The 19,123-nt window shown below is 38.0% G+C and overlaps 3 protein-coding genes across 21 annotated transcripts in view; 2 read left to right on the forward strand and 1 right to left on the reverse strand.

Annotated features, from left to right (window-relative positions):
- The window catches only part of tprb (translocated promoter region b, nuclear basket protein), a 28,531-nt gene extending 24,013 nt beyond the window's left edge, over window positions 1–4,518 (forward strand). The window contains exons 41-50 of the mRNA XM_056269509.1: window positions 1,515–1,602; window positions 1,759–1,913; window positions 2,039–2,107; window positions 2,211–2,299; window positions 2,379–2,482; window positions 2,595–2,687; window positions 3,572–3,725; window positions 3,852–3,964; window positions 4,048–4,137; window positions 4,269–4,518. Of these exons, the coding sequence (XP_056125484.1) occupies window positions 1,515–1,602; window positions 1,759–1,913; window positions 2,039–2,107; window positions 2,211–2,299; window positions 2,379–2,482; window positions 2,595–2,687; window positions 3,572–3,725; window positions 3,852–3,964; window positions 4,048–4,137; window positions 4,269–4,312 (999 nt within the window). The 3' untranslated portion in view covers window positions 4,313–4,518. The remainder of the gene's footprint in view (window positions 1–1,514; window positions 1,603–1,758; window positions 1,914–2,038; window positions 2,108–2,210; window positions 2,300–2,378; window positions 2,483–2,594; window positions 2,688–3,571; window positions 3,726–3,851; window positions 3,965–4,047; window positions 4,138–4,268) is intronic.
- Window positions 4,519–4,611: 93 nt separating this feature from the next.
- Window positions 4,612–10,638, reverse strand: prg4b (proteoglycan 4b). 18 transcript variants are annotated; one of them, XM_056269514.1, is made up of 19 exons: window positions 10,348–10,638; window positions 9,904–10,020; window positions 9,686–9,808; window positions 8,891–8,977; window positions 8,723–8,764; window positions 8,411–8,464; window positions 7,702–7,965; window positions 7,609–7,662; window positions 7,543–7,569; window positions 7,369–7,503; window positions 7,222–7,275; window positions 7,129–7,182; window positions 6,655–7,089; window positions 6,382–6,465; window positions 6,032–6,168; window positions 5,756–5,909; window positions 5,552–5,647; window positions 5,095–5,220; window positions 4,612–4,772 (listed from the first exon to the last, which is right to left on the reverse strand). In XM_056269514.1, the coding sequence occupies exons 1-19, from the start codon at window positions 10,409–10,411 to the stop codon at window positions 4,654–4,656; spliced, it is 2,226 nt and encodes a 741-aa protein (XP_056125489.1). In that variant the 5' UTR covers window positions 10,412–10,638; the 3' UTR covers window positions 4,612–4,653. The 18 variants fall into 18 exon arrangements, with proteins under 18 accessions (XP_056125489.1, XP_056125488.1, XP_056125485.1 ...); XM_056269513.1 differs by having other exon boundaries at window positions 6,655–7,035; window positions 7,222–7,329; XM_056269510.1 differs by having other exon boundaries at window positions 7,222–7,329.
- Window positions 10,639–11,794: 1,156 nt separating this feature from the next.
- scyl3 (SCY1-like, kinase-like 3) lies at window positions 11,795–18,322 on the forward strand. 2 transcript variants are annotated; one of them, XM_056269237.1, is made up of 14 exons: window positions 11,795–12,028; window positions 12,504–12,697; window positions 13,046–13,231; window positions 13,337–13,450; window positions 13,873–13,929; window positions 14,474–14,576; window positions 15,022–15,133; window positions 15,421–15,498; window positions 15,573–15,712; window positions 15,794–15,981; window positions 16,130–16,301; window positions 16,567–16,737; window positions 16,894–17,630; window positions 17,729–18,322. In XM_056269237.1, exons 2-14 carry the CDS (start codon window positions 12,533–12,535, stop codon window positions 17,783–17,785), a joined length of 2,280 nt encoding a protein of 759 aa, XP_056125212.1. In that variant the 5' UTR covers window positions 11,795–12,028; window positions 12,504–12,532; the 3' UTR covers window positions 17,786–18,322. The 2 variants fall into 2 exon arrangements, with proteins under 2 accessions (XP_056125212.1, XP_056125213.1); XM_056269238.1 differs by lacking the exon at window positions 11,795–12,028 and adding an exon at window positions 12,065–12,303.
- The last annotated feature ends 801 nt before the right edge of the window (window positions 18,323–19,123 follow it).

The following is a 19,123-nucleotide window of genomic DNA, read 5'->3' on the forward strand; positions in this document are numbered from 1 at the left end:
TGTGGCACTCAAACCAGCAACAGATAAAGGAGCAAAGGATCATTTAAATCAGACTATACTTTGATGTTTGGTGATCAATATCACACTAATGTGTGTCAGATATGAATATGCAGGATATAAAATTTCACTGATGTTATCACTTTGAGAAAAAAAAAGAGAAAATCAAAATATTTACATGTGACTACTATATACCAAACATAATGCTGTATAAAACATTTGTTAATTGTGGTCTCAAAAAATATACAGATAGGTTTGGAAAAGTATGGAGTTTTGAAATGGAAAATGTGTAGGAATCCTGTTTGTTAGCTTTTTTTTACCGGTAGGCCCCTATACATTATTTCTGAATGTAATAACAAAATGCGATTTATATGCAACTTATGATTTTTTTTTTCTCTCTCTCAAAAACTACGTTTTGTGTGTCATATTTTTTTAACCATGTAGCAAATGTTTTCAAAATATCTTGAAAAATTACTTTTTAAACCTTTCTTACTGTCGGTTAACCAGTTAATTATGAGCATCCCTAAAATGTACAAAATCCTGACAAACATTAGATATTATTAATCAAATTGGTTCGTTTTTAATTGACCTTTTTTTATAATTTTGTAATAAGTATCTTATGCTCAACAAGGCTGCATTTATTTGATCAAAAATACAGCAAAATTGTCAGTATTGTGAAATTACACTATATATATATATATATATATATATATATATATATATATATATATATATATATATATATATTAAAATGTAGTAGCTGAAATTTCAGCATCATTGCTCCAGTCTCGCATGATCCTTCAGAAATCCTTCTAATATGCTGATTTGATGTTCAAGAAACATTTCTTGGTCTCATTTGCTGCTTAATTTATTTAAAAACAGCATTTTTTGAAATGGAAATATTTTTTTGCATTATAAATGTCTTTACTGTCACTTTTGATCAATTGAATACATCCTTGCTGAATAAAAGTGCTAATTTCTTTCCAAAAAAAAAAAACAAGTCACTTTTTTATGGTAGTGTATATCTAAATTAATTAGTTGAGGGGGAAAAAAATCTACTTATCTGTTGGAAAATTAGAAAAATTAGTCTAAAATTATGTTTTGTTTTTTGGTGGCAAAACTTGTTAGACTAATTCAATTTCTTCATGTAAATGGATATCTATGAATTGATGTTCAGTAAATTCCTCTTCCCATTAACCAACCCTAGTACGTTGGTTTTTGTGCAGCATAAACACCTATATTTGGACTTAACATCAGAGAGGTCTGTATAAGCTAGCTCATGCCATTTTAATGATCCAACCGTAACTTGTCATGTGTAGCTGGCACAACAGGCTCAGTTTGACTGCGCACCCTTTAATGCTAATAAAAATGTTTAAACCCATTCCGCTAAATATAGCTTGGGACAAATGTTCTTTGTGTGTATGTTGAATCAAAATGTAATGCTCAGGAAATTAACTAGAAATGTTCTTCCTGCTATTTCTTCCTCCCCCTCTACCTTCCACACCATCCTTTCCAAGGGCCCTGATCCCACAGATCCAGGCACTGAGACAGAGGAAAGTCTTGGAGCGACAGACTCCACCCAGCGCATGGCAGATTCTCAGAGCTGTAAGTCAGCGTGACTGTGACCTAACCATCTTTCTGAAAGGATCTTTTCCATGCAATTACATTGAATGGGATTGAGGCTTTCAACCTTTAGAAAGTCAGTTGTTGGTGTTTTAAAAGCGTCTTCACTTTTCCTTTCATCTATATGTGACGTCTCAGATGAAACGAGCACATTGGATATGTTTGATGCACCTGTCACCAGCTCTGCCCCTCGACCTCCACATTCACCCAGGAGACCTCAACATCCTCTGCCACCTCGACTTAACATCTTGGCCCAACCTGCTCAGGAGTTGGGACCTCCTGCTCAAGTCCAGGTGTGTGTAAAAGTGTGTACTGCATGGCATAGCCTGAGGAGTTTTTTATTTTTTTTTCATGGTTTGATGTTGTTAGGCATTGCCTCGAGTGTGCGTTGAAAAAAATAACTTGCATGTGTCTGCAGCGTCTCCCAGTTCGTCGGCAGTCAGTGGGACGAGGCCTTCAGCTTACCTCTGGAATGGCCAGTAGTGCAGTGAGTTGCCTTTTAGGACTTGGTTTGATTGTGTGGTTTGCACCTGAGCTTGAATGCTTGTCGTTAAATCCCAGTGTCATTGTTTTCCTCTGTTTCACATCAGCAGCATTTCTTTGAGGACGACGACAGGATGGTTCCCAGTACCCCCACACTCATTCCTCCGCGTTCGGATGGATTTGCTGAAGCAATCCAGTGCGTTTCCTTGTTTTTACACTTTGCTATGCTCGTTTGTTTCTTGCAACATGACTGATTTCTTTTCTGTTGTACAAAGTTCTCCACAGGTCGCAGGCGTATCACGATTCCGATTCGGTCCTTCAGATGACCTCCCGCAGACCAGCTCCTCTCACTCAGACCTTGTCCAGCTGCCCTCACAAGGTTGCATGCATTACCCTATGTTGTTGAATCTGAAAGACCTATTCAGTAACTGCTTTTTCTGTAAAATATTGGTTAGTTTTTTCATTGTGCCGTCTGTGTTTTGCCGGTTTAGGCATTTATGATAGTTCTGTTTTCCTTGGAGCTCATGAGGAGGAGTCAGGGGGCCGCAGTGTGCCCACAACCCCACTACAGATCGCTGCTCCTGGTATGTACAAAATCACGCATCCTTTTTTGGGTTCTTATGATATCTGCAGCATTGTGACTCTGTCATACTGTTTCATTGACAACTTCTCTTTAATTGAAATTAATGTTCAAAATAGGGGTTGACTGATATGGGTTTTTCGAACTGATGGTGATTTGTAGGAAACAAAGTATTCCCTTTACAATGATGATGTATACACTACCGGTCAGGGTTTTTTTCCCTCTTTTTTTTTTTTTTTAAAGAGATTGATACTTTTATTTAGCAAGGATGCATTAAATTGATCAAATGTGACCGTAAAGACATTTATAATGTTACAGAAAATGTTATTCTTATAAATAAATGCTTTTCTGTTGAACTTTCCATTTATCAAAGAATCCTGAAAGTATCACGGTTTTCACAACAATATTAAGCAGCAAGAGCACCAAATCAGCATGTTAGAATGATTTCTGAAGGATCATGTGACACTGAGGACTGGAGTAATGATGCTGAAAATTCAGCTTTGCCATCACAGGAATCAAAATGTTATTTTAAATTGTAATATTTCACAATATTATGTTATATTTATTTTTTTACTGTATTTGTGATAAAAAAAATGCAGCCATGGTAAGCATAAGAGACTTCTTTCAGAAACGTGTATATAAACATTTGAATATATATGCACACATAATAAAAATCTAAATGTAAGATCTCTTGGAAAATTCCTATTTGAAGAACAATCTGGAAAAGTGCAGGATTATGCAATGGCCACTTTTGCTGCACTTTCCAAAATTGATGACACGAGCCATTTCAAGATAATTTCAATATTCTTCTTTATCTTTTTAGACCTTATTCTCATTGCTGTACCACTTTATAATCGGTTAAATCATCTTTTTTTTTTATCTATTCAGTGACAATTTTATCAGAGACTGTGCCATCCGAAGCAAATGAGCTTGCTTCTCAGTCTGTGCCCACGGTGAGCACCTCCACACCAGGCCTCAGCGCTCCTGCAGGCACTAGTGGGATGGAGGAGAGAGACGACATGTTCATGGACGCAGGAGACAGGTGAGCGTGAGCCCTTAAATCTACCCGTGCAACACATTCATAACTTCCTTTCATTCTTGTGCCATAAGGAGTTCAGTAAGGAGAGATCATGGACTCCATAATTGTGTCTGAATAATGTTTCTACAGTACTGAAGCTTCACTTGAGGCTGTGTCACAGACTGAGGCAGAGGAACCAGCCCAGACATCAGATGAGTCTAGTCTGCCTTCCACAAGCCAGGAACCTTCATCTAGTTCTGCAGGTACACACAAGCACACTTCAAATTATGCAGAGCGCCTCAAATATCTCATTGCGGATTTACAAACTGTCTTTTTTCTCTTTCAGACACGAGCAGCTCTCAGCCTCCCAAAGCTAGAACAGGGTCTAGCAGACAATGGACTAGTGGGCGTGGTTCTAGGAGTTTTGTAAAGAGGGGTAAGAATATGTACCGTTTTTAGTTTCTCCAACTGCGGCAAATTATATTTTTATTTCTTCTCATTTTAACCTAGATGTATTAACACAGTAAGATTTACCATCATGTGTATTTGACGTCTTTCTTGCTGTAGGTGGACAAGGCGTCATGGGTGTGAGGGGCCGTTTTGCCAGGTGAAGCAAACTCCCAAAAGTCGCCGTTCTAGTTGTGGAGCGACACATTCTGAACTAATAGTTCCAAAAGAACACAGCCTGACATTTGTTCCACTTCAAGGATTCAGTCAAAGTATTATAGTTGTTGTTTGTTAGTTTAATGCTTTAGGCAATCCATCATTGTTTTTTTTATGATTTTACATCCGTACAATAAAATTGTTTTGAAGGAAATTCTTAGTGTGTCCTTAATTCTGTCACTGACGATGCAGCATTACCGTCAAAGGCTGTTTTCCACTGCACATAAGACGAGGGCATCACTAGAAATCTAAATTCACTGTTTATGGTATAGTTAAAGAGATGAATGACTCAGTTTTTCTGAGTTTCTTGGCATTTGAAGAAGCTGCTTGCTGAGTTTTCCTTTGGACCTGTAGCAGGTTTTAAGATCACTGGTTTTTCTCTTTCCATTTTTATGCTGTAATACTTTCCTGTGAAAGACAAGAACACAAATATGTAATAAACGCAGTGTTTTTGTTAAACTATTAAAACTTAATTTTTGGTAATTGAAATGAAGCTAAAATATGAAAAAACTGAACAATGAAAAATATTGAAATATTTCAACAACTTCAATTAATAAAAATATAATAAAAACAAATTAAAGCAATATAGAAATATTTTGTAAAAAAAAAAACTTAAATTCAAAATATAAAAAAAATACCATAATAGCTCATTAGATGTGACTGGAAACAGTGCTGGGACAGAGTCCAGTAACAGCTTTTCACTAGTTTTAATGAACGTTGTTACACTCACTTTGAGAGAATACATAATACTTGTACCCCTCTTTCACCCTAGAGGGTACGGACACGGCTGAGGTCACCCTGGTTGGGAATCCTTTCCAGTTCTTCGAGATATTGATCATTTGCCCCAGAGCTGCAGCTGGGGAAAAAACTCCTAAAATTAATTAAAACGCTCCAAGGTCTGTTTCACTTACATTTTTTAAGGTTACTTATCTGGTCCGTTAGGCCTCACTTGGAACAAAATGTCCTTTTTGAGGCTTTATTGGGGAAACTTCTGTTGCCAGAAGTAGTATATATGGTATTTTCACTTTTCATTAACTGCACAAATGCTTATACACATAAACCTTCCCTCTCCCTTTATGTCTAATTTGTTATTATTATATCATCTAAATGTGATTAGTCTTTTAAACGTCGTTGTAATGCTGTATGGACTAAAATGGTATTTTGTAATCAAACTTGTGATTCTTTACCGGCTTGTCGTCTGGCTCTCGTCCTCGCTGGGTACACAGGAATTCTTTTCCCACATTTTGGAGTAACCTGGTATGTGTACTTTTGAGCCAATCCACCTGCAGAAATCGATTTGAAAATCAACAACGACACTCACACCTAATAAAAACAAGCAGCCATAGTGTGCTTACAGCATGTACATGTAAATATTTTCTTCTAGTTCTTACCTCTTTTGAAGAAGATTACAGACTCTTTTCTGCTTCTGTACTCGGGTATAGATAAAGCAGCTGTGACACGACCAATCTGTCCGAAGCCCTGGCTGACAGGTTTGGGAAAGCCATGATCCATCATACCGTTGTCAAACCTCCAGTAGTCCTTTCCCTGTGAAATATGTGCAAACAGGATACATCAGTTGTTGTCATCCAGCATTTTATTTGACACCACTTCTATTATAATTATCTGTGGTGAAATGAAGTGTTTTGTCCTAATGTCTGTGTATGAACCTTGAAGAAGTAGGTTTTGCCCAGGCAGTTGCAGCGGGTGTAAACGGTGTCAATGGGAGACGGGATTCCCCACACCCTTGTAATTAACTGAGGAGGATCAGGATTTCTGTATTTGTCTAGTGTCCAAAAATAATGTCCTATAGAGAAGAAAGGGAAAGTGACACATTGATGTTCATGAACATTTGGTTCACTTTTCCCTACACTCTGGAACTTTCCATATAATTATAAAGGAATTACATTCCTCCTCAAACCGCCCCCCAATTCTACTCTGTGATACCCTTTAAAAGATCAATTTTTCGAACCAAAATAAGTGCTGCTATAAAGCAAATGTGCTGTACTGTGGTACTGACCTCTGAACACCACAATGGTACCATTTCTCAGTGTAGTCAGACCACTGACTGGACGCCCACTGCAGAGGTTAGTGTCATAATCATCTGGGGACAAAATTAATAAATTAATAATCAAAATGATGCAAAACATTATTTTTTTTAAACTTCGTAATATCTAGAATTCTAAATATTCATGATAGCATTAGAGTGTCAGCAGTGTTCATATGGAAACCATGAAGGCTCTTAGTGGGAACAAAATTTGCCACAATGAATATGAGGCACGAAAGATCTTACCAGCTTGATAATCTTTAATACCATCTGATTTGTCATTCTTGTGTGTACTAGGCTGAATGGTTCTTTTTGTTGGTTTCACTGGAGCAGGAGTAGATGTTGTCTTTGGGACTGAGGTAGCTCTAGAATCCTTGAGAGATGATGATTCCTTTGGATCTTCACCCAGTGACATCATAGTCATTTCAGTGACAGAATATCCCTTTGGTACTGCGCTTGCTGGACCATTTGATGGTATTGCGATTGTAGGACCTTCTGTTGGTGCTGCCCTTGTTGAACCATCTGTTGGTGCCGCGCTTGTAGGACCTTCTGTTGGTGCTGTGCTTGTTTGACTTTCTGTTGGTGCTGTGCTTGTTGGACCTTCTGTTGGTGCCGTGCTTGTTGGACCTTCTGTTGGTGCTGTGCTTGTTTGACTTTCTGTTGGTGCGGTGCTTGTTGGACCTTCTGTTGGTGCTGTGCTTGTAGGACCTTCTGTTGGACCTTCTGTTGGTGCTGTGCTTGTTGGACCTTCTGTTGGTGCTGTGCTTGTAGGACCTTCTGTTGGACCTTCTGTTGGTGCTGTGCTTGTTTGACTTTCTGTTGGTGCTGTGCTTGTTGGACCTTCTGTTGGTGCCGTGCTTGTTGGACCTTCTGTTGGTGCTGTGCTTGTTTGACTTTCTGTTGGTGCGGTGCTTGTTGGACCTTCTGTTGGTAGCATGCTTGTAGGACCTTCTGTTGGACCTTCTGTTGGTGCTGTGCTTGTTGGACCTTCTGTTGGTGCTGTGCTTGTAGGACCTTCTGTTGGTGCCGTGCTTGTTGGACCTTCTGTTGGTGCTGTGCTTGTTTGACTTTCTGTTGGTGCGGTGCTTGTTGGACCTTCTGTTGGTAGCATGCTTGTAGGACCTTCTGTTGGACCTTCTGGTGGTGCTGTGCTTGTTGGACCTTCTGTTGGTGCTGTGCTTGTAGGACCTTCTGTTGGACCTTCTGTTGGTGCTGTGCTTGTTGGACCTTCTGTTGGTGCTGTGCTTGTTGGACCTTCTGTTGGTAGCATGCTTGTAGGACCTTCTGTTGGACCTTCTGTTGGTGCTGTGCTTGTTGGACCTTCTGTTGGTGCGGTGCTTGTTGGACCTTCTGTTGGTAGCATGCTTGTAGGACCTTCTGTTGGTGCCGCACTTGTAGGATCTTTTGTTGGTGCTGTGCTTGTTGGGCCTTCTGTTGGTGCTGTGCTTGCAGTCTCTTGTGGCTGTGGTGTGCTGGAAGTTGTCATCTCAGATGGCTGTTGAGTGGTAGACTCTATAGGGTTCTCATCAGCATGGAGCATGCTGCTTGCATCTGCATCTGGAGAGGACAAAACTATTATTGTTATGGTAGAATCGAATTACTGTGGTCTTCAGCATGCACAGGAAAACCGCAACACCAGTGCCAATGTCAAACCCATAGTCAACCACAAAAGACATTTGCTGATGTGGCAAGCACCTGCTGTCGGGGTGAGAGACGGACTGGATGGGGGGAGGGATGAAGCCAAGGTCCTGCTGTTTGGTTCTGGAGAGGTCCTCTCATAGTCTGAGTGGAAAGTGCTGTTTTCCCCCACTTTCACTTCTATATCTGAATCTGCGTAAGGTGAAATTATCTCTGTTGGGACATCAGTTTGAGAAAATAATAAATAAATAATAATAAAATAAATGTTGTAATTATGAACATATCTTTGTCAGCATGTGCTGCTGTTTAAGGTTTCTTGCATATTTGACAAAAAACTTGTTTATGCCAGATTGTTAATGCTCACCAGGGCCCTCAGAAGGTGTGGACTCACTTTCATCCTCAGGGATCATTAACTCGTCTGCCTCAGCATAAGAAGACAATGTCATTTTATCGGAGTACAATGGCTTTGCCTCAGGTTGCAAGCATATATATATTTTTATAACTTATTATTATTCATGTGAATTGACTTGTAATTATTCTCAGAGGGGGAAAAAAGTGAATATTACTTTAAGCATTATCTTTTTTTCATCAGGAAAAATGTCAAAGTAACGTAGTTCAATACGTGCTCGACAGGGAAAAAGAAGAGAGAGAAAGCGAGACAAAGAGAAAAACTCACCTCCAATCCCTTCCTCATTGGTCATCTCCTCATTGGAGGATTCTAACAAAAAAAGAAGTCACAACTATACTTGAAGAGAACTATTACTACAAAAAATCAACAGCTGCGTGAAGCTAAGTATCAGTACACTTGATTTGTTTATTTGTGACAAAGCTGCAGTAATTATACCTGTAGATTTTTTATTCTTTATGTTTAGGCATAAGTTAGCAGTCCTTTGAGCTGCGGTGTCAGTGTTTCTTGACTTTAAGGCAGTATCTGTGAGAGTCACAGAGATATAAGCTTAAAATTAGGGCAAAATTAGACATGCAAACAGATAGATACATCTGCAATTCCAAATTTTTGTTGTTAGATATTTTAATAAATAAATACTGTTCAAATGTTTGGGGTCAGTATATATATATTTTTATTGATTGCAAAGGATGCATTCAAATGATCAAAAGTGACAGTAAAGACTTACATCGTTACAAAAGATTACTGTTGCAAATAAATGCTGTTCTTGAGAACTTTCTGAAAAAAAGTATCATAAGCAATATCTGTTTTCAACATTAAAAATGAGAAGAAATTTTCTTGAGCACCAAATCAGCATATTAGAATGTTTCTGAATGATCATGTGACATTGAAGACTTAGTAATGATGTAATAGTCAATAGATTAATAATAAGTTACATTTTATATATTAAATATATTAAAATAGAAAAGTTATTTGAAATTGTAATCATATTTCACAATATTTACTGTTTTACTGTATTTTTGATCAAATAAATGCAGCCTTGGTGAGCATAAGAGACTTCTTTAAAAAAAAAAACATTAAAAAAAACTTCCCAACCATAATCTATTGTAATATTAGGTATATTTTTTGCAATCAGTGCATGTTAGTCCCATCAAAATATACAATTAGTATTGATTGTTGAAAATGTATTTACATGTTGGGAGCATTATCAATTAATTTAGTTTAATTTTTTACCTTCCATCAAGCACATGCCCTCATAATCAGGGCAGCACTGACTGTATGGGACACAGTCGATATCACAGTGACATGGATTGCCTCTATTAAAAGGCTCCCCGCAGCGTCCTTTGCATGAGTCCTCTATGATCAGAAATAATAGCAAAGCAATCTTACAGTGTTTATGACATTCACACCAAATGCTACACCAAAACTAATGAAGTTAATATGAACCTTACTTGTAGTACACAAGTTTTGAAAGTCTGTACAGCACTCATTCAGGCCCAGACACTCATAGTCACACTGGCAGAAGCTTCCTCTGTAGTACCCTTCTCCACAACGACCCTCACAGCTATCTGGACATAGTTTGTTTTAAAGAAAATGCGGATTTTTACTTAGTTAGAAGTTGAACTCAATATGTTGAGCAACATATCTGTACATTTAGACACAGAGACAAACATAACGAGGGATGAGTTAATTATTTACAGTGTCAACAGAAATGACTGCATCACTACCCTGAGAGAAAAACAGCTCACTGTTATATTTACAGAATAAAATATGGCGAGATAGATAGATAGATAGATAGATAGATAGATAGATAGATAGATAGATAGATAGATAGATAGATAGATAGATAGATAGATAGATAGATAGATAGATAGATAGACATTATGTTGACTTACTTGGATTTGAAGAGCTTGTGGAGGCACATGCAAAGAGCAGCAGTAAGGACAGATATGTGGCCATCTCAGTTGTTCGCTGGAGTCATCACAGTCATCTAGAGACCCTCTGGTTTTTCACCTGCAGTGATCTTCACTTTTATATAGAGGCAGAATGCGTTGGTGTTCCCCTTTCTGTCCAATTATACAGTCAGTGCTGAATTAGTAATCGTCTAGTTTTCAAGGGTGCGGTGATTCACAAAGACAAACAGACTTTAACATCCCCCCTCACGGTGTGCGCCTGTCCGAAAAAAAAAAACATTTACAAAGTTCTCTGCCTGGGTGACACATCACAGGCTATTCAAATTTCAAAAGTTCAGTTGATGAGAAAAAAACATTCGTTATAAATATTTTAAGGACATTTCTGTCAGTATGATTTTCTGGGCTCAATCTCGTCGTCTCGCGCGCACAATTTTTTTTCTTTGGCTCCCCTACAAGCACCTAATCATAATATTAATGATAATAAATAACAACAACATTTTAAAATCAAATAATTTTTTCTTTTTGTTAGGGACCAGTGTGGAGTAAATTACTATAAAAAAAGTAATTAATAGAGTACTATAATTACATCTTCAACGGTGTAATTAATTACTTTCTCTCTACTATTGCATTATTATTACTAACACTTTCTAAATCCCATATCAACCTCGACCAGTTGAACAATATAAGGATAAACATGAAACTGCTCTTTTAATTCTTTCAAATAAATAATATAAATTTGCATAAATTGTTCTTAAACTGACCAAAGCATTTAAAGGGAAAAGGTTACATTATAAGGCACTTCAGTGGGCCTTTAAAACTCCAGTGAACCAAAGACAGTCTCAAAAAAATCGCTGGTGTTTCTGGCGTCACAAACTACCATGTAACCACCAATCACGTCAACGTGTGGTGACCACTGATCCACTGATCTATATAATGTCATTCTATATAGATCAGTGGCGATGACAACGAGTGGATCTCTGAGTTGGTGTGACTACGTGGAGTCGGGGCTAATTTGCATATTCAAAGGACCGCGATGAGGCAAGGTTGTAGTTACATTCAAGCTATGTTAAGAAAAAGTTTAAATATGTCATTTTGGTGATCAAATATGGGTTTTAAGGGATACAATTATGGACTACAGGGGGACTTTAAGTAATTATTGTCTAGTTTGGTCAACCTGCGTTATCTCACGGGTAAAGCATTGACTATATTTCGGTCACGGTGGATACGTATTGACTAAATATATACAGTGCACTTTAAAACACCTTCATGTCCAAGCGTGTGAAGCAAAAACAACATTAAATATTATTCATATTCCGGAAAATGCTGAGCTAAAAAAGCAATCTTAAAAAAATATATTCCCCTTTCGTTGCTGACAGTCACCCCTGTACAGCAAGATGGTTTCGTCCAAATCTATAACAGGAAGAGCCGGTGTTTACCGTTTGCGAACAGGAAGTTGTGCATCGTGCCAAAATCGATGCAGTCTGTCAAATCAACCGATTTGTTGCGGAGAAAATGAATTTAAAGTGTTTGTCCGCTGCGCAAAGATTTGGTCGAGGTTAATGGAAAGCAAACGCTGAGAGATTTTGCAATAATGGTGCATACTGGAAAGGAAAACTGGTTTTCCTAGGCAATTCGCTTCCTGTGAGGTGACACCGCCATACAGGTAGTCTACTCGCGGTACAGCTGTCATGTATAGGGTATAGATCGTTACACAAAATAAACACTTCTCCTGAATACCGAGTGACAATTAAAATGTGAACCGAATCTAATATGTGACGCTAAGAGCTTGTCCAGTGTGATTCTGTCAGTGTTGATGCAGTAAAAATGCCCTGTAATGAATTCCTGACATGACATTTTGTTCGTAAAACTTGCCTTATGCCAATTATTACTGTGATCACTTAGTCTGAATGTTATTTCCAGATTGTCATTGAAAGACAGGTAAGAGCTTTGAATAAGGATTGTAACGAACATTCTGCTACTTTTTGACATGTTGCATACTCTTTATTGCACGTCAGTCACTACTGTAGCCTGTTTCAATGGTCAGTGGTGTTTCATTAGGACATTGTCATCAGCATACATACGAAGGAGACATTTTGTCTTTTGTAGTACAGGTATTCATTATGTTTTTTCCCTGACAGTGAGATAGGCAGACCCTCTCAGTATAAGGATGGGTGCTGAGAGCAGTGCCCTGCCAAGCTGTGTGCTGGAAGAGCCGCTGATGACGCTGCCGTCTGGTCTTACCATGTACTCCGCCCTCCTCCAGGATGGCAAGCATGCCTCCGTCTTTGTGCATAAGCAAGACAATGAAGATAAAGTCAATAAAGCTGCCAAGGTATAAGTGAACAGCTAATAAGTAACCTCACCAATAACATGCATTATCTGTCAAAAGTTTGGGCACATCTGCTCACAAACACTTTAATATTAGTATTTTCCACATTGTAGAATAATAGTAAAGTCATCAAAACTATGAAATACAAATTGAATTGAACTATGGGAATTATGTAGTAGTCAAATTTGAATGTATAAATAATAAACAGTTAATTATGATATTATAAATTATTAATAACTCATGTATATATATATAATACAGCCTACCTCTAAATCACTCAGCTATTTTAGTTCCGGACATGTCATGTACATTGAAATGAATTAACCTGAGATAATACATCTTTCTTTGCAGCACTTGATGACATTAAGGCATCCATGTCTTCTTCGCTTCCTGTCATGCTCAGTGCAGGGTCACGGTATACATTTAGTGACAGAGCCAGTTGAACCATTAAAACGGCTGCTTGACAATCTTACTCCGGAGGAGATCTGCGCAGGCCTCTACGACCTGCTGCAAGCGCTAGTTTTTCTACATGATAGGGTAAGAGTCCATTTACATTTAATTTTTTTTCTTCAGACATTTTGTTGAGCAATGACATAATATGCACTAATTGTTCTAGCTAAATCTTTCCTTTTTGTCTCTTAGGGCAAATCAAGTCACAACAATGTGTGCATATCCTCAGTGTTTGTCAGTGAAGATGGCCATTGGAAGCTTGGGGGGATGGAAACCGTCTGCAAGTTTTCAGAGGCAACACCAGAGGTGACATCCGTTACTAATTTATGCCTTACACATACTTTAAAGGTACACTATGTAACTTTTGGCCCTCTCGTGGTAAACAACAACCATAATAATCCAAAAATAAGTATTTATGAGTGAGTCATTGAATCATTCATTCAAACTGATAAAAAAAAAAAAGAATTCATTAAAAATTAAACATTTTAAATAGACTGCAATTAACATTTGGTCAGAACCTCTAGTAAAATACATGTTATTTTGCTTAGTTGTGTTAGTGATCTCTGTTTGAACATCGTGAAAAAAATTCCCCAGAGGTTAAAAAAAAAATAGTTAAATAATTTTAATACCAAAATATATATATAAAGTTATAACAATATATAGATTTATATGATAGATATTATAAAGTTGATTACTCTAACCCTTTGTATGTGTGACTTCCTCTCCAGTTTCTCAGAAGTATCCAGAATGTAAGGGAAAATGGTGCCATTCCTCCCGAGGAAATGGTAGGTACCATGTATACCACCGTTCAAAAGTTTGGGGTCAGTAATATGTTGTTATGTAATATTACAAAATATTTCTATTTCAAATAAATGCTGTTCTTTTGAACTTCCAACAATGTACTAGTACAAATACAATGTAGCACAACTGTATTCAACATTGATAATAATAAGAAAATCCAATTCAGTAAATTAGAATGATTTCTGAAGGATCATGTGACACTGAAGACTTGGTGTAATGGCTGCTGATTTAGCTTTACCATCACAGGAATTATTTACATTTTAAAATATATTAAAATAGAAAACAGATATTTTAAATTGTTATAATATTTCATAATATTAATGTTTTACTGTATTTTTAATCAAATAAATCTATCCTTGTTAAGCAGAGAAGACTTCTTTCAAAAACATTTACCAACCCCAAATCTTTCATCATAATCATATTTGTTGCTGGAATTCACAAGGCCTGGGACAAATTACAGGCTGACGATGACAGCGCCGATCATTCTGACTAAGTAATATAATAATGTGTTTTTGTTTTGTTTTTTAGCTTGAAGGATTCAAAGTTCTTCCCGACAAGCATGCCCACTCCCGAGACGCTTTTTCATTCGGGGTGATGGTGGAGGCTTTTCTTCCACTCCTGACGGGACACGGTTAGTAACGCTCTTAATTCAACAGACGCATGTAAAGCAGGCTCGGTGTGTCTAGGATTCATCCTGTTGTGGCAGTTGCTAAGCCCTTACTGCTCAGACATTGAGACATATTTGTTAATGGACTGACAACTGCGATCAAAACGTCACAGGTTTTCCATTCAGAGCGGGTTATAATGTTTTCATGTTCAAAGAACAAAATGATCCACAAGAGCAATGTAATAGTGATGCAACATTTTGGCTTCTGTGCTGATTTTGGGGGCAGAGGCTCACTGAAAACATATGCGTGGCTGTCTGTGATATCTTTTTTTCTTTTTCTTATAGTGAGTCTCACTCACTAAATAGTTTTTCCATTCCCTCTTTCTTGCGTGTTTTTATTTATTTTTCCATGTCTGCTCCCCATCTTTGTAACCTCCATGTGGTCCTCCACCCAAACTTTCTGTCTCAGTCTCAGATGATTTGTTGGAGAGTCTAAAGAACATGCTGCAGGCCAGCCTATTGACCCCTGACCCCATGTCTCGCCCATCACTCAGCATTTTGCTGACTCACACTTTCTTCAGGTTCGCTTTTGAAAACTACTCTATTTAAATTAATAGTCTATTCGGGGTAAAGTGTCTTTTGAAATTAACTTCAATTTTAGCTGAAAATTCAGCTTTGCCATAACATGAATATATTACACTTTAAATTGTAGTATTTTCACTATTTTACTGTTTTTGCTGTATTTTTGATCAGACTAATGCAGAAAAATATTATTTAGTTTGGCTATAAAAAGTTAATTTCCCTAAATTGAAATATAATGATTAATAAGGTGATGAAATTATTTAAATACATCACCTATCTCTTATAGAAATGACTTCTTGGATATCATGAATTTTCTGAAGAGTTTGACTCTGAAAAATGAGGAGGAGAAGAATGAATTCTTCAAGTAAGCTTTCCACTCAAGTACATGATTTTATTAGAAGGATGACATGATGTGCTTAAATAACTGTTTCTCTGCAGGTTTCTCTTGGACCGAGTTCAGAACCTCCCAGAGATGTTAATTGCTACACGTCTGGCTCCTAAACTGCTCAATTCTTTAGTGTTTGCTGAGCCCATGGCTGTGAAAAGCTTTCTTCCTCACCTCCTACGGCCTAAGCAAGGTAAAACCAGCCAGTAAACTTTTAGGAGGTGCTTGCTTGTACTCTTCATTAGTCTCAGTGGTGATGTTTTCTGATGTACAGACTCGAGTGTGAGTGCTGGAGAGGAGTGTCTTCTGTCTTTGTCTTTGTATCGGAGATACGTGGTTCCTCAGCTCCTCAAGCTCTATAGGATGAATGAGGAACACGTCAGGATTGTGCTTCTCTCCCACATTCACATCTATGCAGAGTTTTTTCCTCATGAAGAACTCAAAAAACAGATTCTTCCTCAGGTACTTTGAGAATGTTTGTGCTTGTATCAACAGCTTAGTACTACTGTATACTTGTTTAGAGAAATATAAAATGAGTAAACTCATAATGTTTTTAAGTTGATATTTATACTTTGATTGTTTCAGTTATTTCCCACACTTTATCATGCAGGTTTTGCTGGGAATGAGGGATACAAATGACTCACTCGTCGCTCTGACACTACAGAGCTTGGCTGTGCTTGTCCCGTTGCTGGGTGCCCAAGTGGTTGTTGGTGGGGAGAGGACAAAAGTTTTTAAACGGACTACGCCAAACTTCCCCAAGTCCACAGAGGTCACCCCAGAGAGTAAGTATCCTGTAGCTGGATTCTCATTTATCAGTAAAAGTCTTCTTAATGGCTAATGTATTTATAAATCAAATTCAGATGCTCAGGTATGAAACACTTTTGATGGTACTAACATTATTTTCAGGCCACTGGAGGACGCTGCTGCATCAATTTCTACAAAATTATCTGTTTTTCTTTCCCTAAAAGAGGAGCTGAATGCATAAAGACATTTTTAATGTTACAAAAAAAAAAAAACCATACACTCATCTAACTTTTTCCTCTGCAGCATCGCCTGTGCATATTGTTGGGCCATTGCATCCCTATATCTCACAACCACCAAAAGTTCTGAATGTGTTCCCTAAGGGCTCAGAGGACAAAAAGGTTGTTACAGAAAATGTGTACTCCTTCCAAGCAACTGAAAAAAACACTACCCAGCGCACCATTGCAGAGAGAGCAGGTATGCCACAACTGACACTTACAGTTCTGAACTGCTTATTCTCTAGGAATAATTTGGATATTTGAAAAGAAAAGCTAAATTTATCTTGAATTAAATGTATTTGTCCCTACTTGGTGTTTGAATGTGCAACCCTTCTAAAACAAGTGGTCTCTCCAGCATTGAGCAGCGAGATGTCATTCCCTTTGAATGGGTACAAAATTGGCACACAGGCTGTGGACTGCATGAAAAGTAACGGAGCGGTGAGATCCGACGAAGACTGGCCTAACTGGAGTGACACAGAGGAGGCAGAGAAAGACAAGAGCCAATCAGTCCAGATCAGCATTCGGTCGGCAGACATCCCAGATCAGAGCAACTCTGCTATGCCAGCTGACAATGAGGATGAGAGCAAGGAACCCTGGGATGATTTCGAGGACTCAGAAGTGAGCTCAGGACAATCACCTTCCACTGCTTTACCAGTCTTTGTACCAAAGACATCAACAAAAAGCAGTGCGTCATCTCCCCCGAAGCAATCAAAAGCACTCAAACTGAACCTTAGTGTTAAAAGTGTTCCAGATCATAACCATACCTCATCATGGGACACCAGCTGGGACCAGGGAACTGACACCCTCAAAACAAGCTTGGCATTGGAGCCCAAGCCAAAAAGCACAATCAAAAGCCCTGAAGCTGGAAGTCTCGGGGAGGAGTTCACAATTGCGGTGAAGAAGAAGCCAGAGAAAGATCCAGAACTAGATTTTTTTGCAGACATGGTCCCAGATATAAAGCTGTCTTCCTCATCTTTTCTGCTCCCTGTGGAGAGCTCGGCTAGTGAACCCATCACGGGACACACAACATTAGACCCATCGATAGATAGACTAAGCCTCACTGCCAAGTTTGCTGCAGCTGACTTGACTGAAGTAAGTTCAGCTGTGTGACCAAGCTTTTATTTTGATAACTACAGTATGACGATGAATAACATTGAAGCGTGCGCTGAACTTTTGTTTTGTTTTCACAGACAGAGGCAGAAGGGTGGGGTGATGACCTCAACTGGGAAGATGAGAACACATGGTGATCAGCTTGGTCCTTTACACAAAGCCATATGAGAGATTCCCATACAAAAACAGTTACATATTCCATCATGACATTGTCACTAAAGACCAACCTTGACCACAACTTGACATAAAAATGTAGTAATTGAGAACTATAATTTAAGAGAGTAGTGTGTATTTTCAGATTCCCCCACCCAGTCCAATATGCTAATCATTCTATTGTCACCATAGAAATTGTTTGGCTACTGAAAAAGGTTCTGTGCCGTTTAGTTTTTTCAAGATAGCATGACGGACCGAAATATGCCAAATTCTATTAGGAATCCTTTAGTTATGTTGCACAGAAAAGGGGTACATAACGTGAAAATCCATTACTTCTAATGTTGGTTTTATTTGTGCCATACAGCTTTTTTTTATGTTCGATGAGCCTTAGAGGACAGACAGCCTCAACTTGAGAAAAAATATATAGACTCTAACTTGTTCACTAGATTTGGGTGAGAGCCTGACATAATTTATTTGTATTATCAGCTGCTGATTAAATAAAATGGTTTTATGGTATTTGACCTTCTTTGATTCCTTTGTACTGATGTGTTTTATGTTGACTATGAAATAATTTTTTTTTAAAGATCTGCCACTGACTTAAAGTTGACACTACACCGACAGACACCAACCAAAGCCAGCAGACATGTTTGTTGGATTTCAGATCGGAGTGTTAGCTCGTTGGTTGGCATTTGTTTTCAGTGACTGAACATGTTCAATCTGTTTGTGTAGGGTTATGGAATGTCTGGGCAGTATGGTATGATTTTTATGGTATCAACAAACTGATTTAATCTGGTGATTGTTGGTTTCTGTGCAGAGTGAACTTGCATTTAGAATGATTTACAATTCATAATTTAACTGGCAGCCATGATGTCATTGTAATTTTTAAATTCTGAATTGCAATTAGTCTTCTTTCTTGCATTTATTTCCCATATCTTTAAAGTCATCTATTTTGTAATTGCATATTATAGATCTTATTGTAAATGATTCATCCATGTTTCCTTTTTTTATTTTTAATAATGACTCATAACTTATTTAATTAGTTTAAACCCCACCCCTCTACAAGCACGCATTAATTTTCGAGTGCAACGGCCACATCTCAACAACAACCAACGTTACACTGATGCACGTTAAAACATGGAAGAAAAGATCTGACGCAACTTCTGTTTCATTGTAACTAACCCTTGTAACCATGTAACTGCCTTTACATTAAATGGTATGTTGATTTTCATGCACAACCAAAAGAAAAATGGCTGCTGAGCATCACAACAGCAGGCACTAGTATTTCTTAATTAGAATAATGGGATGGTGGCATTAATATGGTA

Source organism: Rhinichthys klamathensis, unplaced genomic scaffold (assembly GCF_029890125.1).
Source record: "Rhinichthys klamathensis goyatoka isolate OS25496 unplaced genomic scaffold, OSU_Roscu_1.1 h1tg000281l_1, whole genome shotgun sequence".
Classification (NCBI taxonomy): domain Eukaryota; kingdom Metazoa; phylum Chordata; class Actinopteri; order Cypriniformes; family Leuciscidae; genus Rhinichthys; species Rhinichthys klamathensis.

Coding starts and splice junctions, on each gene's coding strand:
- scyl3 (XM_056269237.1), top strand. CDS start 12,533: ATGGGTGCTGAGAGCAGTGCCCTGCCAAGCTGTGTGCTGGAAGAGCCG. Junction 13,232..13,336: donor TAGTTTTTCTACATGATAGG/GTAAGAGTCCAT, acceptor TTTGTCTCTTAG/GGCAAATCAAGTCACAACAA. Junction 14,577..15,021: donor TCCACTCCTGACGGGACACG/GTTAGTAACGCT, acceptor TTTCTGTCTCAG/TCTCAGATGATTTGTTGGAG.
- prg4b (XM_056269510.1), bottom strand. CDS start 10,411: ATGGCCACATATCTGTCCTTACTGCTGCTCTTTGCATGTGCCTCCACA. Junction 6,466..6,654: donor TATTAAAGATTATCAAGCTG/GTAAGATCTTTC, acceptor TTTTGTCCCCAG/ATGATTATGACACTAACCTC. Junction 5,648..5,755: donor TGTAATCTTCTTCAAAAGAG/GTAAGAACTAGA, acceptor CGATTTCTGCAG/GTGGATTGGCTCAAAAGTAC.